The sequence below is a fragment of the Cervus canadensis genome, chromosome 17, assembly GCF_019320065.1.
Source record: "Cervus canadensis isolate Bull #8, Minnesota chromosome 17, ASM1932006v1, whole genome shotgun sequence".
NCBI classification, from domain to species: Eukaryota; Metazoa; Chordata; class Mammalia; order Artiodactyla; family Cervidae; genus Cervus; species Cervus canadensis.
The window spans coordinates 43,606,977-43,626,026 of record NC_057402.1 but is presented as its reverse complement, the minus strand read 5'-3'; the positions used below and the strand labels follow the sequence as shown (position 1 = coordinate 43,626,026).

The following is a 19,050-nucleotide window of genomic DNA, read 5'->3' as shown; positions in this document are numbered from 1 at the left end:
AAAATACAGAAAATATAAAAATGTTCAGTCTGTGCACTTTGCAAATTTTCAAGAATGCTGAGTACTCATAAAAGATAAATTTTGGAGCCACAGAATTTAGAGCTGGAAAAGAAACCTGGAACGTATTATGTCCGATCACTTCATTTAGGAACAAGTGTAAGTCAGTCCAGAGATGTTAAGAAACTCTCCCAAAGTCACACAGCAAATAAGTGCCAGAATTCTGAATTCCAACATGAGATTCCCGGTTTTTGTTTATATCTCTTTGTCTATAACTCTGACTCTGAACCACTACTGATAATATACAGACTTGGAGATTGCAGGCAGGCTGATGGCAAGGGAAAAAAAGACCAAGGAAAGAGTGGGAAGGACAGGAGAGAAACAGTAAAAAAGGATCTACTAACCGAGCAATCACCGTTGTCACCGCTGTGTGAAATTTTAATTTCCTCTTTGGAAATTCAGGTTAAAAATACATCCATTTCTATTTGCAGAGTCCTCGTCTTCTTTAAGTTTCACACTTCACACTTTACTTCTGAATAAATGTTTATTTTCTAATGTAATCCTAGAGATTTCACTCCAATGAGGGGAAGGACTTAAGCCCTAGACATTACATCCGAGCCCCCTAAGAAGTGTCAAGGAATTTATAAAAAGTCTCTTTATACCCAAAGGGAGTTAGAATGTCTTAATATACATCATTTGAGAGATTTATTTCACCTCGCTCTGAAATGCCTGGAGCACATGTTTGAAACCCACACTTGTTCACTCATCTCTGCCTTCCACATTCTTAACGTCAGTCTGTTTGGCCCATATTAACCCTCAGTTGTGATTATACAAAGTGGCGCCCTCTTTAAGAACAGCAGTGCAAAAGAAAACCTCCGTAGGGACTTCCCTGGTGGCACAGTGGATAAGAACCCACCTGCCAATGCAGGGGACACAGGTTCAATCCCTGATCCAGGAAGATCCCACATGCCCGTCGGGCAACTAAGCCCACGCACCATGACTTCTGAGCCTGTGCTCTAGAGCCCAGGAGCCGCAACTACTGAAGCCCTCACACCTAGAGCCCATGCTCCGCAACAAGAGAAGCTATTGCAATGAGAAGCCCACGTACCACAACTAAAGAAAGCCCGCTTGCAGCAATGAAGACCCAGCCCAGCCAAAAATTAAAACATAAATAAAATTAGAAAAAAGAAGGCCTTCATAAATAAGTGAGTTGATTAAAAAGTGTACAATAGCCTCTGTTCTCTAGTCTTTACATTTAGAATTCAGCAAGGTAGGGAAGATGCCTAAGCACAGGTCACAAGTTCCTTTACTATTTTCCTGAAAACTAAGGGTTTTCTGGGAACGGCCCAGGCACACATTTTAGCGCGAAGACTTTTCTTGGCCTCCTTTTCTCTTTGGGGACAAGGAGGCAGCATACTCCAATGAAGCCTCATGACCCCACACTCGGGGGCTTGGACAGGCAGCGGTTTCTCCTCGCCAGAGCCTAAACTTGGATTTTGTCTGCAATCCATCATTTCAAGATGTGATTTCCACCACCACCCCCCTCTCCCTTTTTGGCTCACTTTATTCATTCTCTTAAGTACCTAGAAACCATATTATCAAAGATTCCATCTCAGTCCCACCATGGATTCAGCCTAATTGATCTATGTCCTTTCATCTCCCCCCACCTCTTTTTTTTATTTTTTCTTTAGAAATAAGAAATGATGAAGAAAATGTTCTTGGAATTCATTTCTGGCAGAGTCCTAGGAGCTTTGCTTTAAATTGTTAGTGAAATGCTTGACATTTTTCCTTCACTTTATAAACATTATGTGCAAATCATTCAGAATCCTAATGGAAAGTAATTTCCCATTAATTCTGGCTGTAAAATGCCATTTTCTTTTGAAATTGTGCCTTAGAGACAAACAGTACGGGACCCCTTCACACTCGCAAATTCTACCCACGAGTCAACGAAGAAGCCCAGGGCTGGGGTTGGGGACTAAAGTAGACGCAGATGTTACACGGTGGCATGGCATGCAGTGTGCTGTAACGGAGAATCCAGTTGTGGACACTGAGCCTTCCTGAAAGCCATCTTCTACACATCTGTGATCTCTGGCTGACCATCACCCAGCTAACAACTTAATCTGCCTGGGGACTGAGCTACTGGCCAAGAAGGAGGGGACATAGCACTACATGCACAGTCTGGATGAGGAAGCCAAGGAACGGACTGTCCTATCACTGGTTTCTTCTTCCAAGTCAGATGCATACAACAGACTCCCTTTGCAACCACTTGCTGGCCCTATTCCCTCCGATCAAGAATCTTGGAAAGAAATCTTTCCTGATGCTCTTGAACGTTTGCTGACATTCCCCGGTATTATTTCTTAACGAGATAAAATGAAAAATCTGTAAGATGTAGAACTACATATGACTCAGCAACCACACTCATGGGCATATATCCAGAAAGAACCATAATCCCAAAAGACACATGTACCCCAGTGTTCACTGCAGAACTATTTACAGTAGCCAGGACATGGAAGCAACCTAGATGTCCACGAACAGATGAATGGATAAAGAAGTTGGGGTATGTATAGATAATGGAATATCACTTGGCCATATAAAGGAACAAAACTGTGCCATTTGCAGAGACATGGATGGACCCAGAGAATGTCATACAGAGTGAATTAAGTCAGAAAAAGAGAAGAACAGATATTGTATATTAATGCATATATGTGGAATTTAGAAAAATGTTAGAGATGAACCTATTTGCAAAGCAGAAATAGAGACACATAGAGAACAATGTACAGACACCAAGGGAGGAAGGCAGGAGTGGGATGAATTGGGAGATTGGGATTGACATATACACTCTACTATGTATAAAATAGATAATTAATGAGAACATACTGTATGGCACTGAGAAAGCTACTTAATGTTCTGTGGCGACCTACATGGGAAGGAAATCAAAAAAAAGGTGGGGGGACATTTGTATACGTGTGGTTGATTCACTTTGCTTACAACAGAAACTAACACAGCATTGTAAAACAACTGTACTCAGTTGTGTCCAACTCTTTGTGACCCCATAGACTGTAGCCTGTCCATGGGATTTCCCAGGCAAGAATACTGGAGTGGGTTGCCATTCCCTTCTCCAGGGAATCTTCCCGACCCAGGGATCGAACACGCATCTCCAGTGTCTCCTGCATTGATAGATGAATTATTTACCCCTGAGCCATTTGGGAAGCCTTTCTGGGGCTCTAGGGTCTGCTGATTCTAATTCACTCAGATATAATACAGGGAGGAAGGCAGGCTGGGGTTGGACTTGCTTTCAAAGTTTTTAGTTATATTTATAACCAGCTTCTTTCTAACAGAAATTTTGAAATGGCTCACAATAACATATGTATTCAGAAGAGAGGTTTCACAGACCAGAAAGAGAAAAGTAAAGCCAGAAAAAATTAAGGAAACAATGTATTTTCATACAAACAATAGAACTTGTGAGTAAAGGTGGGAGGGGACTATTAAAAATGATACCAGAGGGACTTCCCTGTTGGTCCAGTGGTTAAGAATCCACCTGCCAATGCAGGGGACACAGGTTCCATCCCTGGTCCTGAAGATCTCACATGCTGCTAGGTAACTAAGTTTGCACAGCACAGCTGCTGAAGTCCATGTGACTAGAGTCTGTGCTCTGCAATAAGAGAAGCCACCGCAATAAGAAGCCCACACACCACAACTAGAGAGTAGTCCCCCGACTGCAACTAGAGAAAGCCTGCGCATAGCAACAAAGACCCAGTGAAGCCAAAACTAACTAACTAAATTTTTTCAAAAATTATACTGCAGCAATAGACATATGCTGGGACTGTCCCAAGCGAACTAGGACGCATGGTCACCCTCATCAAAGGGGAGGAGGTGCACAGGGACCAGCTCTGGCCATTTTATAATGATCGCTATGCTTGAATTTCGCATCTGGCACTGAGCTTCCTGGGGGTGGGGAGAATAGAGAATACAATGGACACCCAGTTTTCTTTAAAGAAGGAAGTATACCTATTCTTCAAAAGCCATTGACTTTTCCATTATTAAATACATGCTTATTTATTCAAATATGCTTATTGAAATACAATTTAAAGAATATCTTTTTAAGAAGGAAAATACTGCCCAGAATCCTACCATTTAGCCTGGCCTACATGCACATATTGATATATAAGATTGTAATCACAGTACACTGATAAATCTGTGTCTTTCTTTTCAACTTCATATCAAACCATACACATTCAAATGTTTTGACATAATTTCCATGTCAGTGAGTTTGAAAAGCTGCACAATATCCCATTTGATAGACCATCATCTATTTAACCATTATCCTAATGTTGACAAATATATATAAATAAATATTGGTCATTAGGCTGTTCCCATTTATAACTTGTTCTTCTTCTGTATAGTGCTGTAATAGGTACAGGAATATGCTTTTGCTTAAATTATTTCTTTAGGATACATTTCCAGGAATGAAGCCACTGAGAGTATGCAAACATTTTTATTAATTTTGATTGATATTGTTGAGTTGATTTCCTAATGAGTCACCCCAGGGTTGGCAAACTCTGGCCTGTGGGCCAAGTAACGTTTGAATGGAATACAGCCATGCCTCATCCATTTCCATACTGTCTGTGGCTGCTTTCACATGAGAACAGAGTTGAGGGTTGCAACCAAGACCAAATAACTGACATGGTATAAACTTTTTATCACCTGTCCCTCTACAAATAAAGCCTGCCAACTCCTAGGTTATCCTTAATGTACATTCCCATACCACTTGAACATTGTACCACGTTCTAATGGAAATGAATTGTGTGGGGTCTGATGTGTTCTTCCACAACATATGTGTAGTAGATAGATGTGTGTGTTAGAAACTGCAAGCTGGCCACCAACACTCTCTCTGTCCTCTTCACGGTGATATAGTGGTGGGATGTGGCTCTCCAGCTAAACCCACTCCCCCAACCTCTGCAGCTAGTTGTGGTCCTGTGACTAGGTCCATCCCAGGGGGTGGGAGTGGAAGTAATATCAACCCTCTTTGGTTTACTTCCCTAAAAGGAAACCTCTAGACCTGGACGTCCATTCTTAATTTCTATCTCATTTGAACCATTGCTTTCTTGAGTCTCTGTACAACAGTAACTATTCTTACCCTAACTCATGCAAAAACTGGTACCAGAAGTGGGATGTTGTCATGATAAAAGTTAAAATTAGTGGCCAGGCCGTGAAGAGGAAGAAACAGATACAACTGGCATGAAAGTCAGTGATCCTAATCAGGGTGTGGAAAAACATTTGGTAAAACTTTTGCCTGTGGTAACTTTCAAAGCATGCTGCATATCAGGAGCTCTAAAGGAAGAAATTGGGGAAAACAGAATGTGACTGGATGGTAACTGCTCCTTGGTACATCTAACTACTTATTGTAAGAAAGGGAAGAATTGCCCAGTTTGCAAGCAAAAAGGGAAGACAGAAGAATCAGAGGTTGGGTCCTAGAGCATTAGAAAAGCTTCTGTACCCCCAAAGAATGGACGATGGGCAGGCTGTGTTCCAAGTCATTCTCAGAGACTTCTGTAAACTGAATGAATGCACCTCATTCCACAGCAAAGATTTATGTAAAGGTATTGCCTTCCCACTCATCTGCTATTCCAGATGGCCTCAAGGTAACCTCCATAAGTTAAGAAAGGTTAGCTGGGATTTCCCTGGTGGTCCAATGGTTAAGAATCTGTCTTGGAACAGAGGACACAGGTTCATTCCCTGGTCAGGGAACTAAGATCCCACATGCTGCAGGACAACTAAGCCCACACGCCTCAACTAGAGAGTCTATGGGCCACAATGAAGAGCCTGCATGATGCAAAGAAAATTCCACGTGCCACAGCTAAGACCCAAGAGAGCCAAATATAGAAATATTTAGAAAAAGAAAGGAAAGGTTAGGCAAGAAAGGAAAGAAGTAAGGCAGTCTTAAGAGCTATATCTAAGAAAGAAACTTGGATGTGATTCCTGGCACATGAGAGTGCTTGGGAGACACAGATGAGAAGCTATTACATTTTTGGAGGCCTTGAATTGGGAAAAGGAAGTGCTGGTCTAACCTGAAAACATCTGCAACTACTGAACCTTGAAGAACCCTCAAGACACCTAAGCAGCAGTAAGCACAACTGTCAGAGGAAGCGGCTTTCCAAAGGCCACTTCAGATGTGAAGATGTGGAAGCTATGAAAGACCTCTGAGAAGACAAATCTAGGGACCTGCAGGATAAAGGACAAGAGCTAGGCTTCTCACACCTTCCAGGGAGCAGAACCAGGGTCTAATCTTCTTTCATTGACTCAATAGGGGGTCCCGCAGAATCCATCATTTCTTTGGACAAGTGTGTGCATGCTTAGTCACTAAGTCATGCCTGACTCTTTGCGACCCCATGGACTCTTCAGTCCATGGGGATTCTCCAGGCAAGAATACTGGAGTGGGTTGTCATTTCCTTCTCCAGGGGATCTTCCAAACCCAGGGATCAAACCCGCGTCTCCTGCATTGGCAGATGGTTCTTTACCACTGAGCCACCAGGGAATCCCAGCCAATCACTAAGGATTATAAAATAGGTATGTCTTCCAAGGGGGAAGCAGCGGGGTGGGAAAATTAGGAGATAGGGACTGACACGTCACACTATTGATACTATGTATGAACTGAGAACATACTGCACAGCCTGCGGTGCCCTGAGTGGGGAGAGAGCTCGAGGGGGAGGGGATACACGTACGTGTGTGGCTGATTCACTTTGCTGTACAGTAGAAGCTAACACAACACTGTAAAGCAACTATACTCCAATAAAATCAATTTTAAAAATTAAAAAATAAAATAGGTGTGTCTTTAATTCCAAACAATGTTGGAAAACAAGAAGGACCATAAATTATGAGAACTATACGGAATATCTGATAGATGGAAATCAAGCAGCTGGAGAAAATGAAGCTCAAAATGGTCCCCAAAGAGAGATGCAACAAAAGAGGGTGCCCCAAACTCAGAGTAAGTAGTTTTGGGAGCTGGAGGACTAGTTGGCATTCTGGGAGAAGAGCAGCCCGATGACTCCTCCCACCCTGGCCTTGTACCAAGGACCTGGGAGACCAGGCGTCTGCCTCCAGGAAGGAGTACTGAGTGCAGGGACCTGAAACGGTGCCGTGAGGGAGGCAGCCAGCCAGAAATCTAGAAACCACTGCACCTCACTCAGCAAAGCATTTGTAATCCCCCAAAACCACGGGAAGTGGGCAGCAGTAACAGACACAGCACCACAGGCAAACTGACATGGAATCTCAAATGAGATGTTGCACACAGAGCAAAGAATTGTTTTTTATCCATTAGTACTTGGCACAAACTGAAGCCTAATGACACAGGCAAGGAGAAGCAGGTATTGCTATATTAATAGTAGTGTACCTGTTTTAGCAGGTAATTTGGCAGTATCGAAGGTCTCTTAAATGCATTCACTCTAACTCAGCAATTTCATTTCCAAGAAGGACTTGCCCATCAGCATGTAGAGTCAGATAAAGGACATTCCTTTTAGAAAATAACTGGAAGCAACCTTAATGTCTATTAATACGGGAAATGCTATATATAATGGAAAACTATGAAGCCATTAAAAAATAATAGGATAACACATATACAATGGAATATCACTCAGCCATAAAAAGAACAAAATAATGGCATCTGCAGCAACATGGATGGACCTAGATTGTCATACTCAGTGAAGTAAGTCAGACAAAGACAAAGTCAGACATATATATACATAAGTGATATACGTAAGATCACTTATATGTGGATTCTAGAAATATGGTAGAAATGAACTTATTTACAAAATAGAAATAGAATCACAGATATAGAAAACAAACTTGTGGTTACCAGGGAGGAAGGGGGAGGAGGGTTCAACTGGGAGATTGGCATTGACATATACACGCTACTGTATATAAAATAGATAACTAATAAGGACCTATTGTATAGCACAGGGAATTCTACTCAACAATCTGTAATGACCTATATGGGAAAAGAATCTAAAAAAAGAGTGAATACATGCATATGTATAACTGATTCACTTTGCTGTACATCTGAAACTAACACATTTTAAATAGACTATACTGCAATAAAATTTTTAAAAAAAAAATAGTGGGGCAGATCCATATGCATGATGTGGGAATAACTCCAAGAAACAATGGTACATTTACAAAAGCTAAGCATAGCACAATACCTCTAGTACAAGATCTTGTATTTGAAAACAGTGAAGGGTCTAAAGCAGTAAGTATACAGTATATCTATGCACATAAATAGATATGACAGTGTTCATACAAAATGTTTAACACTGGCAACATCTAGGAAGGGGCCTGGGGTATAGTGGGTGATCACAAGAAACTAAAGTATGACTTACACCACTTGAATGCTACTTTTCTCAGTTCAACCATTTTCTTTAGGCATATATTTGTGCCATTTGTCTAATTAAAAAATAATGATGCAACACTTATGGCGGTGCCTACTACATAGCAGGTGCTCAGCCAATGCTGATTCAAATTTTTTTTAAATTAGGGAAATATTTTACAAGAGTTAAAAATTTAAATATAGAGGATAATGCAGCATGATGTTTCTACGGCCAAGGTTTGACACACGAGAAGGTGGTAGGTATAGATCTGATAGACAGAATGCCTGATGAACTATGGACAGAGGTTCATGACATTGTACAGGAGACAGGGATCAAGATCATCCCCAAGAAAAAGAAATGCAAAAAAGCAAAATGGCTGTCTGAGAAGGCCTTACAAATACCTGTGAACAGAAGAGAAGTGAAAAGCAAAGGAGAAAAGGAAAGATAGTCCCATCTGAATGCAGAGTTCCAAAGAATAGCAAGGAGAGAAAAGAAAGCCTTCCTCAGCAAAGAAATGCAAAGAAATAGAGGAAAACAACAGAATGGGAAAGGCTAGAGACCTCTTCAAGAAAATTAGATACACCAAGGGATCATTTCATGCAAAGATGGACTCAATAAAGGACAGAAATGGTATGAACCTAACAGAAGTAGAAGACATTAGGAAGAGGTGGCAAGAATACACAGAAGAATTGTACAAAAAAGAACTTCACGACCCAGATAATCACGATGGTGTGAACACTCACCTAGGGCCAGACATCCTGGAACGTGAAGTCAAGTGGGCCTTAGGAAGCATCACTACAAACAAAGCTAGTGGAGGTAATGGAATTCCAGTTGAGCTATTTCAAATCCTGAAAGATGACACTGTGAAAGTGCTGCACTCAATATGCCAGCAAATTTGGAAAACTCCAAATTTGCAGTGGCCACAGGACTGGAAAAGGTCAGTTTTCATTGCAGTCCCAAAGAAAGGTAATGACAAAGAATGCTCAAACTACCCCACAATTGCACTCATCTCACACGCTACTAAAGTAATGCTCAAAATTCTCCAAGCCAGGCTTCAGCAATACATGAACCATGAAATTCCAGATGTTCAAGCTGGTTTTAGAAAAGGCAGAGGAACCAGAGATCAAATTGCCAACATCCGCTGGATGATCAAAAAAGCATAGAGTTCCAGAAAGACATCTATTTCTGCTTTATTTACTAAGCCAAAGCCTTTGACTCTGTGGATCACAACAACTGTGGAAAATTCTGAAAGAGATGGGAATACCAGACCACCTTACCTGCTTCCTGAGACATCTGTGCAGGTCAAGAAGCAACAGTTAGAACCGGACATGGAACAACAGACTGGTTCCAGCAGTGACTGCAGCCATGAAATTAACAGATGCTCTCTCCTTGTAAGAAAAGCTATGACCAAACTAGACAGCATATTAAAAAGCAGAGACATTACTCTGACGACAAAGTTCTGTCTAGTCTAAGCTATGGTTTTTCCAATGGTCATGTATTGATGTGAGAACTGGACTATAAAGAAAGCTGAGTGCCAAAGAATTGATGCTTTTGAACTGTGGTGTTGGAGAAGACTCTTGAGAGTCCCTTGGACTGCAAGGAGATCCAACCAGTCCATCCTAAAGGAGATCTGTCCTGGGTGTTCATTGGAAGGACGGATGCTGAAGCTGAAACTCCAATACTTTGGCCACCTCATGCGAAGAGTTGACTCATTGGAAAAGACCCTGATGCTGGGAAAGATTGAGGGCAGGAGGAGAGGGGGTCGATAGAGGATGAGATGACTGGATGGCATCACCGACTCAATGGACATGAGTTTGGTTAGACTCCGGGAGTTGGTGATGGACAGGGAGGCCTGGCGTGCTGCAGTTCATGGAGTCGGACACTACTGAGCAACTGAACTGAACTGAATGTGGTGGAATTTGTCCTTGATATAAGTACTCAATACAAGAAAGCAGGAAAGGGTGCATTACTAAGGGGTAAAGGGAATTCACCAAATAACCTAAGAGAGAAATTCAGAATCTCAGTGTAACCACACAAAATACAGCAATGAGCAGTGAGCAAGCACTTTCAGCACAGCCTTGCAGAAGGGCATGCGGTACCCACAGAACGGTCAGCTCACCTGTTGTCTTTGCCGAGGAGGCGGTGGACACCCCATTGAGCTCGCTGGGACTCCTTTTTATGGGCCGTGGCTTGTATTCTCGCTTGGGGACATTGGATGCAGCTGATATCCTGTGATATACACATTTTAAGATCAGTCAGACATCTGATGAAAAATTCAAAGCCTCCAAACCTACATTTGTTCTGCCTTGTGGACCTACACATTTAGGTCCTAAGGTGATGGTCATGAAGGGGGTGATTTTTACACAGTGACCCTTGAGTAGCCCAAAGTGATGGCTCTGATATCCCAAATGTAGTTTTTTGGCTATATGCAGGCATCGAAAAAGCAAGAGAGTTCCAGAAAAACATCTATTTCTGCTTTATTGACTATGCCAAAGCCTTTGACTATGTGGATCACAATAAACTGCAGAAAATTCTGAAAGAGATGGGCATACCAGACCACCTGACCTGCCTCTTGAGAAACCTGTATGCAGGTCAGGAAGCAACAGTTAGAACTGGACATGGAACAACAGACTGGTTCCAAATAGGAAAAGGAGTACATCAAGGCTGTATATTGTCACCCTGCTTATTTAACTTATATGCAGAATACATCATGAGAAACGCTGGGCTGGAAGAAGCACAGCTGGAACAAGATTGCTTGAGAAATATGAATAAACTCAGATATGCAGATGACATCACCCTTATAGCAGAGTGAAGAGGAACTAAAAAAGCCTCTGATGAAAGTGAAAGAGGAGAGTGAAAAAGTTGGCTTAAAGCTCAACATTCAGAAAACTAAGATCATGGCATCTGGTCCCATCACTTCATGGGAAATAGATGGGGAAACAGTGGAACAGTGGTCAGACTTTATTTTTTGGGCTCCAAAATCACTGCAGATGGTGATTGCAGCCATGAAATTAAAAGACGCTTACTCCTTGGAAGGAAAGTTATGACCAACCTAGATAGCATATTAAAAAGCAGAGACATTACTTTGTCAACAAGGTCCATCTAGTCAAGCTATGGTTTTTCATAGTCCTTTAGGATGTGGAGTTGTACTGATGAAGAAAGCTGAGCACTGGAAGAATTGATGCTTTGAACTGTGGTGTTGGAAAAGACTCTTGAGAGTCCCTTGGACTGCAAGGAGATCCAACCAGTCTATCCTAAAGGAGATCAGTCCTGGGTGTTCATTGGAAGGACGGATGCTGAAGCTGAAACTCCAATACTTTGGCCACCTCATGCGAAGAGTTGACTCATTGGAAAAGACCCTGATGCTGGGAAAGATTGAGGGCAGGAGGAGAAGGGGATGACAGAGGATGAGATGGCTGGATGGCATCACTGACTCAATGGACGTGAGTTTGGATAAACTTCAGGAGTTGGTGATGGACAGGGAAGCCTGGCATGCTGCAATTCATGGGGTCGCAAAGAGTCGGACACAACTGAGCAACTGAACTGAACTGAGACATACCTTATTTTACTGCACTTTGCAGAAATATGCTTTAAAAAAAAAAAAAAAGAACAACTGAAGGTTTGTGGCTACTCTTTGTACAGCAAGTCTCTAGGTGCCATTTTTCCAAGAGCATTTTCTCACTTCTCATCTCTGTATCCCATCTGATAGTTCCCCAAATATTTCAAACTTTTTCTTAGTTATCCTATCTGTTGTGGTGATCTGTGATCAGAGATCTTTGATGTTTACTGTTGTAGTTAATATGAGCTCCAGAAACTGTGGCATGTGAGCTGGCAAGCTTAATTGATAAATGTGTGTTCTGACTGTTCTACCTACCACCTCCAGCTGTTTCCCTCTCTCTCTCCTTCTCCTTGGGCCTCCCTATTCCCTGAGACACAACAATATTGAAATTAGGCCAATTCATAACCCTGTAATGGCCTCTAAGTCTTCAAGTGAAAGTCTCATATCACTCACTTTAAATCAAAAGCTAGAAATAATTACGCTTAGTAAGGAAGGCACATTAAAAGCCAGGAGAAGTCAAAACCTAGGCTTCTTGTACCACACAGCCAAGTTGTGGATGCAAAGGAAAAATTTTTGAAGGAAATGAAAAGTGCTTCTCCAGTTAACACCCAAGTGATAAGAAAGCCAAACAGCCTTATAGCTGCTATGGGGAAGAGTTGTAGGGGTCTGGATGTAGCTCATGGATGACTTTGGGGGGGGTTCAAGACTTCAGTGAAGGAAGTCACTGCAGATGTGGTGGAAAGAGTAAGAGAACTAGAAGTGGAGCCTGAAGATGTGACTGAATTGCTGCAATCCTCTGATAAAACTTGAATGGATGAGGAGATGTTTCCTATAGATGAGAAAAGAAAGTGGCTTCCTGAGATGGAATCTATTCCTGGTGAAGATGCTGTGAAGATTGTTGGAATGGCAATAGAGATTTAGAATATGACATGACTTAGTTGATAAAGCAGTAGCAGAGTTTGAGAGGGTTGACTTCAATGGTGAAAGAGGTTCTACTGTGGGTAAAATGCTATCCAACAGCACTACCTGCTACAGAGAACTCATTTGTAAAAGGCAGAGTCAACCGATGCTGCAAACTTCATTGTCTTACTTTATGAAACTGTCACAGCCACCCCAACCTTCAGCAACAACCACCCTGATTAGTGAACAGCCATCAGCATTAAGGCAAGATGCTTCACCAGCAAAAAGATTAGGACTTGCTGAAGGCTCAGGTGATGGTTAGCATTTTTAACAATAAATATTTTTAAATTAGAGTATATATTGGGTTAGCCAAAACATTCATTTGAGTTTTTTTCCATAAGGTGTTACAGAAAAATCCCAAAACAAACATTTTGGCCAACCCAATACATAGTGGGTTGTTTTTTTCTCTTAGACATAATGCTATTTCACACTTAAAAGACTACAGTTTAGCATAAACAGAACTTTTATATGCACTAGAATCATGTGACTCACTTTACTGCAATATCCACTGTATTGTGATAGTCTGGAACCAAATTCTCAGTATCTCCAAGGTATGTCTGTATTTGTAAAGTATTTTCTCTCATAAAGTCTCTGAGGCACCTAGCAAGTACCAGGGATGAATTGGGTACTCAACAATGTTCACTTCCTTCTCTTTTTCCTCTTATAAAGATAGAATTATGAAAAGACACACATGTGAGCAGATGAACCACCTGCCTTCAAAAGTGGATGATTCAGAGACTGGATACACCTTGTGTCTTCCCTTCTATAATTACTGCATTGATTTAAGCCAAAACCCCTCCAAATTTACTCATTATGATAATCCTATATAAAACAATTATCTGTTCTCAAATTTGGTCAAAAAATAAGGTAGTATTTCAACCCAGTATTTCAATTAATAGGGTTACCATGCATGACACCTGTATCACTGATTTTCAGAAAAGTAGACAATAGGCTCATCAGTAAAGTCATAAGGAACACAGCAATCTTTCTTTGACCACTCGGGGGCATTTTTGGCTCTTTCAGCATCAGTCAATATTGTAAACATGCCCTGATATTTGTGCTGGGGAAGTAAAAATACATCTCGTTCGAGATAATTACATACTAACTGGTGGGCTTCCCCAGAGGGTCAGTGGTAAAGAATCCGCCTGCCAATGCAGCAGATGCAGTCTGACCCCTAGGTCAGGAAGATCCCTTGGAGTAGGAAATGGCAACCAACTCCAGTATTCTTGCTGAGAAAATCCCATGGACAGAGGAGCCTGGCAGGCTACATTCCATGGGGTCACAAAGAGTCAGATATGACCGAGTGACTGAGCACACACACAAGAACCTACTGTGTAGCCCAGGGAACACTACTCAGTACTCTGTAATGGCCCATGCAAGAAAATAATCTGAAAAACGAGTGAGAGTGTTAGCAGCTCAGTTGTACCCAACCCTTTGCAACCCCATGGACTGTAGCCCGCCAGACTCCTCTGTCCATGGGATTCTCCAGGCAAGAATACTGGAGTGGGTAGCCATTCCCTTCTCCAGGGGATCTTCACAACCCAGGGATGTATGTACATGTATAACTGATTGACTTTGCTATACACCTGGAACTATTAATAATACACACTGTCTGAAGACCATCTCACTCCTCCCCACATCCCTAGATGCTGGGGAGTGGCCCTATGCCATCCTACCTTCAGCTAAACTCTCATCATGCCAGCAATGAAGACAGGACCGCTCTGAAAGGGCTGAACCCCAAGGCAAATGTGCAACCTGGGTTGCCCTAAACACAGGTCATGGAATAAGGGACTTGAGCAAAACGAGAAAGGAGAAAAGCTGCCAGACCTCCTTTCCAGGTTCTGTCCTATTGGACAAAGTCATACGATTATTATCTCAGCACAATCCACACCCAACCATGAAAGCCAGTGGAAGAAAATTCAAAACAGAAAGGGGCAGTGGGAAGGGGGAACTGGAGAGAAAGAGAGAGAGAGATGGATTTCTACTGACTTCAACTCTGCAGCCCTTGTCTGGCAGTCAATGGGGAGGCACTTACCTCATCTGTAGCTTGCTCTGCAGCTCCTGCAGAATCTCTGTGGACTGTCTGTGATAATCTAAAGCGGCCTCGACAAACACAGCCAGCTGGCTGACTTGTTCTACCTGCGGCACAAGTGGAAAATGACTCCGTGGAGGCCAGCGCCTGGGTCTTGTTCAGATAGAGGAGAGACTGGCCTTTCAGGGAAGACCCCTACCCCACCACCACCACCAACCCTGTCTGCCGCGGCTATGGTCAATTTCGTTTCATTTCATTGCAAAGTAATAATCACACAGGTCATGGTAGAGAGCTAGATATGCTGGAGAAACATGTTCAAATCTTTTGATTATGAAGCTGCTTTAACTCAATTAAAAAAAGTCTGTTTTTCCAATTAGATGATATTCTCGGGAGATGTGTATGCTATAAAGCTCATGGATCTGAAAAAGGAGATAAAACTTTTCCAATGACAACTCAAGCCAACATTTAGTAAATGAATTTGCTTCCTTAGTGAAGAATCTCCACGGGCACTTTTGAGCTAAGTCACATCAAGAAAGTAAGTAAATTAAGCTGTTTTCAGGCTTCCCAGGTGGCGCAGTGGTAAAGAATCTGCTTGTCAATGCAGGAGATGCAGGTTCGATCCCTGCCTGGGTCAGGAAGATCCTCTGGAGGAGGAAATGGCAACCCACTCCAGTATTCTTGCCTGGAGAATCCCCATGGACAGAGGAGTCTGGTGGGCTACAGTCCATGGGGTCGCAAAGAGTCAGACACGACAAGCAACTGAGCAGCACACAAGCTGTTTTCAGATAAGAAAAGAAGCCAGGGAGCAGGTCATGCCCCAGGGCAAAGATATGCCAGCCCCCTGTATGTATTTATTGCCAACAGCACAAAATAATTTCCCTGACATAAACAACCCAAAGGAATGAACTAGGAAGACTCTGGCATCTCTTTTCCCATGAACCAAGACATTCATGAAATTTGAGACCAAATTACAGTGGATGAAAAAAAAATAAAATCAAAAAGTTATGTTATATAGAGAGCCCCAAAGACCTGGGGATGCAAAATTTGAGGAAGAGACGTCTCCAGTGGGGTATCAGAGCTCTGCCCCCAGCTTCCCTATATGTCTGGGGGGCTGTAACAGAAAGGAGGGATGAATGGAGCTCATTTCCACAAGCCTCAGAGGAGGGACTACTGGGTGGAGGTGATGGGGAGGGAAGGGGTTCCAAGAGTGAATGCCATGAACTCCAGAACCAGACAAAGCACAAACCAAAATCAATCCCCCTCTTTCCTAAACTTCCCCAAAGTGTATACCTCATCTCCTTACTTCATTTCTCAGTAACTTAGGGGAAAGTCTGCCTTCTTAGTCCCTCCTACACATTCACCCTGCAAAACCAATCATGGGCTCCTTTGCCTTCAAAGACCCAAGCTATTTTCATTTTCTATTACTGACTGTGCTTTATCTGTCTACACTTTAATTCTCCTTGCCCACGCACGTCATTTTAAACACAGGCTCACTGTTCACGTAAGATCTACATGGACTTCCGCTTGGGTCATTCTATGATCTGCGTCTGCACAATGAAATCCCATCATATCACATTTACATAACCACACTCTGTGGCTGGAAAAGCAACAAGCCTAAGCCTGAAATTTCCAAAAACCCAATAAACAAAACAAAGACAGCCTGGCCCCTGCAAAATTCTAAGGATTTAAGTTTCACCTCTTTGATTTAAATAAGTCCAGCACCGTGGTCTAACAGGATCACAGCAGAATCTGCTTCAGATTCCTCACAGTGCAGGAGCTGTGGCTGGTTAACAACTGCACCACACTCCTCTGTCTTTAGTAAGGTTTATTTATATACATACATACATATTTTTAAAATAATTTTATTTATTTACTTTTGGCTGTGCTGGGTCTTCATTGCTGCACAGGCTCTTCTCTAGTTGTGGCAAGTAAGGGCTACTCTCTAGCCGCGGTGCATAGCCTTCTCATTGTGGTGATTTCTCTTGTTGTGGAGCATGGGCTCAGTTGCTCCATGACATGTGAGATCTTCACGGATCAGGGGTTGAACCCATGTCTCCTGCATTGACAGGTGGATTTTTTACCATTGAGCCACCAGAGAAGCCCAACTTTTTTTTTTAAGAGAGTGTACTTTTTTTAATGTGAACCATGTTTAAAATCTTAATTGAATTTGTTAAATATTGTTTCTGTTTTATGATTTTTTTTTTTTTGTAGCCACAAGGCATGTAGGATCCTAGTTCCCTGACCAGGGATTGAACCTGCACCATCTGCATTGGAAGGTTGTCTTAACCACTGGACTACCAGGGAAGTCCCCAAAGTCACTTTCTAGGGGCATGTGACTAAGCAGAAGCAAAACCAAAACCATATAACAGGTCTTTCACTATTTGTTGGATGTGCTTTCTTTCTATTAGTGCAATACTTCCTAGATGTCTTCTTCCATATATCACAAGTCCCTTGATATGTCAATAAAATAACAGTTATAAATTCCCTGACGGCTTAGCAGGTAAAGAAACCACCTGCCATACAGGAGACACAGGAGACTCAAGTGACTCAGGTTAGATTCCTGAGTCAGGAAGATCCCCTGGAGGAGGAAATGGCAACCCACTCCAGTATTCTTGCCTGGAAAATCCCATGGATAGAGGAGTCTGGCAGGCTACAGTCCAAAGGGTTGCAAAAAGTCGGACACAACTTAGCACATATTCATTCATTCAATAGTAATAATAATGGTGTGGAAGAGTTCTATGATCAAATAACTTTGAGAAACTGCCTTGTGTATTCTCTCTTAGGACTGTCTTAGAGATTAATTTTTCATATATTCATATAATGAGTCTGAAAAGCCTTCCGATAAAGAAAACCTGTTTAGTTTTGGTTAACCCAGGGTTTCCCAAATTTATTTGACTGTGGAGACATTATTGACAAAACACAAACTGCATCCTGTGGAATAAATTTTGGGAAACTCCACTCTAGATCAATGAAAAGCACCCAGGAATCTGGAATCTAGTCAGTTCACTTGTCCTGGGAGCCCATGGACAGAGGGAGGGTTCCCAGGCTGGGCGTTTGTATCAAGAGAGCAGAGAGAATACTGCAGATGCCTGCCTTCGTGGAGCTGGGGAAATGGCATCTTCTGTGTGGTATTTCTGGCTCTTGCCAAAGTCAAAGACCTACATTCCATTATGTCAAGTCATGAGGAATAAACCTCTCTGCAAAGACTGAAGAGGAGCATGTTAACAGGTCTCAGGGTGATTCAGCATTCCCAAGAAAATGGCAGTGGGGGGACCTCCCTGGTGGTCCAGTGGCTAAGACTCCCCACTCCCAATGCAGGGGGCCTGGGTTCCTTCCATCCCTGGTCGGGGAACTAGATCCCACGTGCCACAACTAAGAGTCCACATGCCTCCACTAAACATTCTGAGCACCATAACTAAGACCCGGCGCAGCCAAATGCATAAAAATAATTGAAAAAAAAAATGGCAGTAGAGACTGGGAACCAACTTCTGAATACCCTGTACCCCCACCTCAGAGCTCACTGCCGGGGGTACAAGGGCCCCTCTCCTAGGGGGCACTGCTCTTGGTGCCTCTGAGGGCACAGGCAGTCCCAGCCTGACCCAGCGAAGGAATCATCCTAGACCTGCCCCTCTGGGCTCCTGGGAAAGCTTGGGGCCCCAAACACCTCCTGCTTGCACCTGCATGGAGAATAAGGAAGCTACTCAGCCCCCAGCCTGAGGTGAAGTAATGCTCAAGGTCCCCAGTCCCACTCTTACTGACAAGTCCCCCAGGGACAACAGTGGGCGGCCAAAGGGGACTCTTCTCTGATTCTCGAATTCCCAACTCTGCCCCAAATAGGCAGGAAAGCAGATGCCACTTTCCCTTAGGAGTGTTGGTGTGAACCACTCAGGTCCTTCTCACCACCCCTTCCTTCTTTCCACACCAGAGGAGGAGGAGGTCTGTTTGATTGATGAGATCAGGGCGAATGGATCCTGCACTGGAAAGGCCAGAGGGTCTTGGCCCGGGAGGTCTGTTTTCTTGAAGAGAGTGGGTTTGTGAAGCGACTTTTCTGCTCGGCCCACCCACTCTGCGAGGGTGGCTCTTCAGTCTAGACCAGGCCTAGGGGAGGTAGCTGGAGTCCCACGTGGACACAGGCCCAAGCT

General features: G+C 42.9%; 1 protein-coding gene across 7 annotated transcripts in view; it reads right to left on the bottom strand.

The window, feature by feature from the left end:
- The window catches only part of SH3GL3 (SH3 domain containing GRB2 like 3, endophilin A3), a 103,339-nt gene that overhangs the window by 13,960 nt on the left and 70,329 nt on the right, over window positions 1-19,050 (bottom strand). For all 7 annotated transcript variants that reach the window (XM_043489729.1, XM_043489730.1, XM_043489728.1 and 4 more), the window contains 2 exons: window positions 14,912-15,015; window positions 10,477-10,586 (listed from right to left, as the gene is read on the bottom strand). In XM_043489729.1, the coding sequence (XP_043345664.1) occupies window positions 10,477-10,586; window positions 14,912-15,015 (214 nt within the window). The remainder of the gene's footprint in view (window positions 1-10,476; window positions 10,587-14,911; window positions 15,016-19,050) is intronic.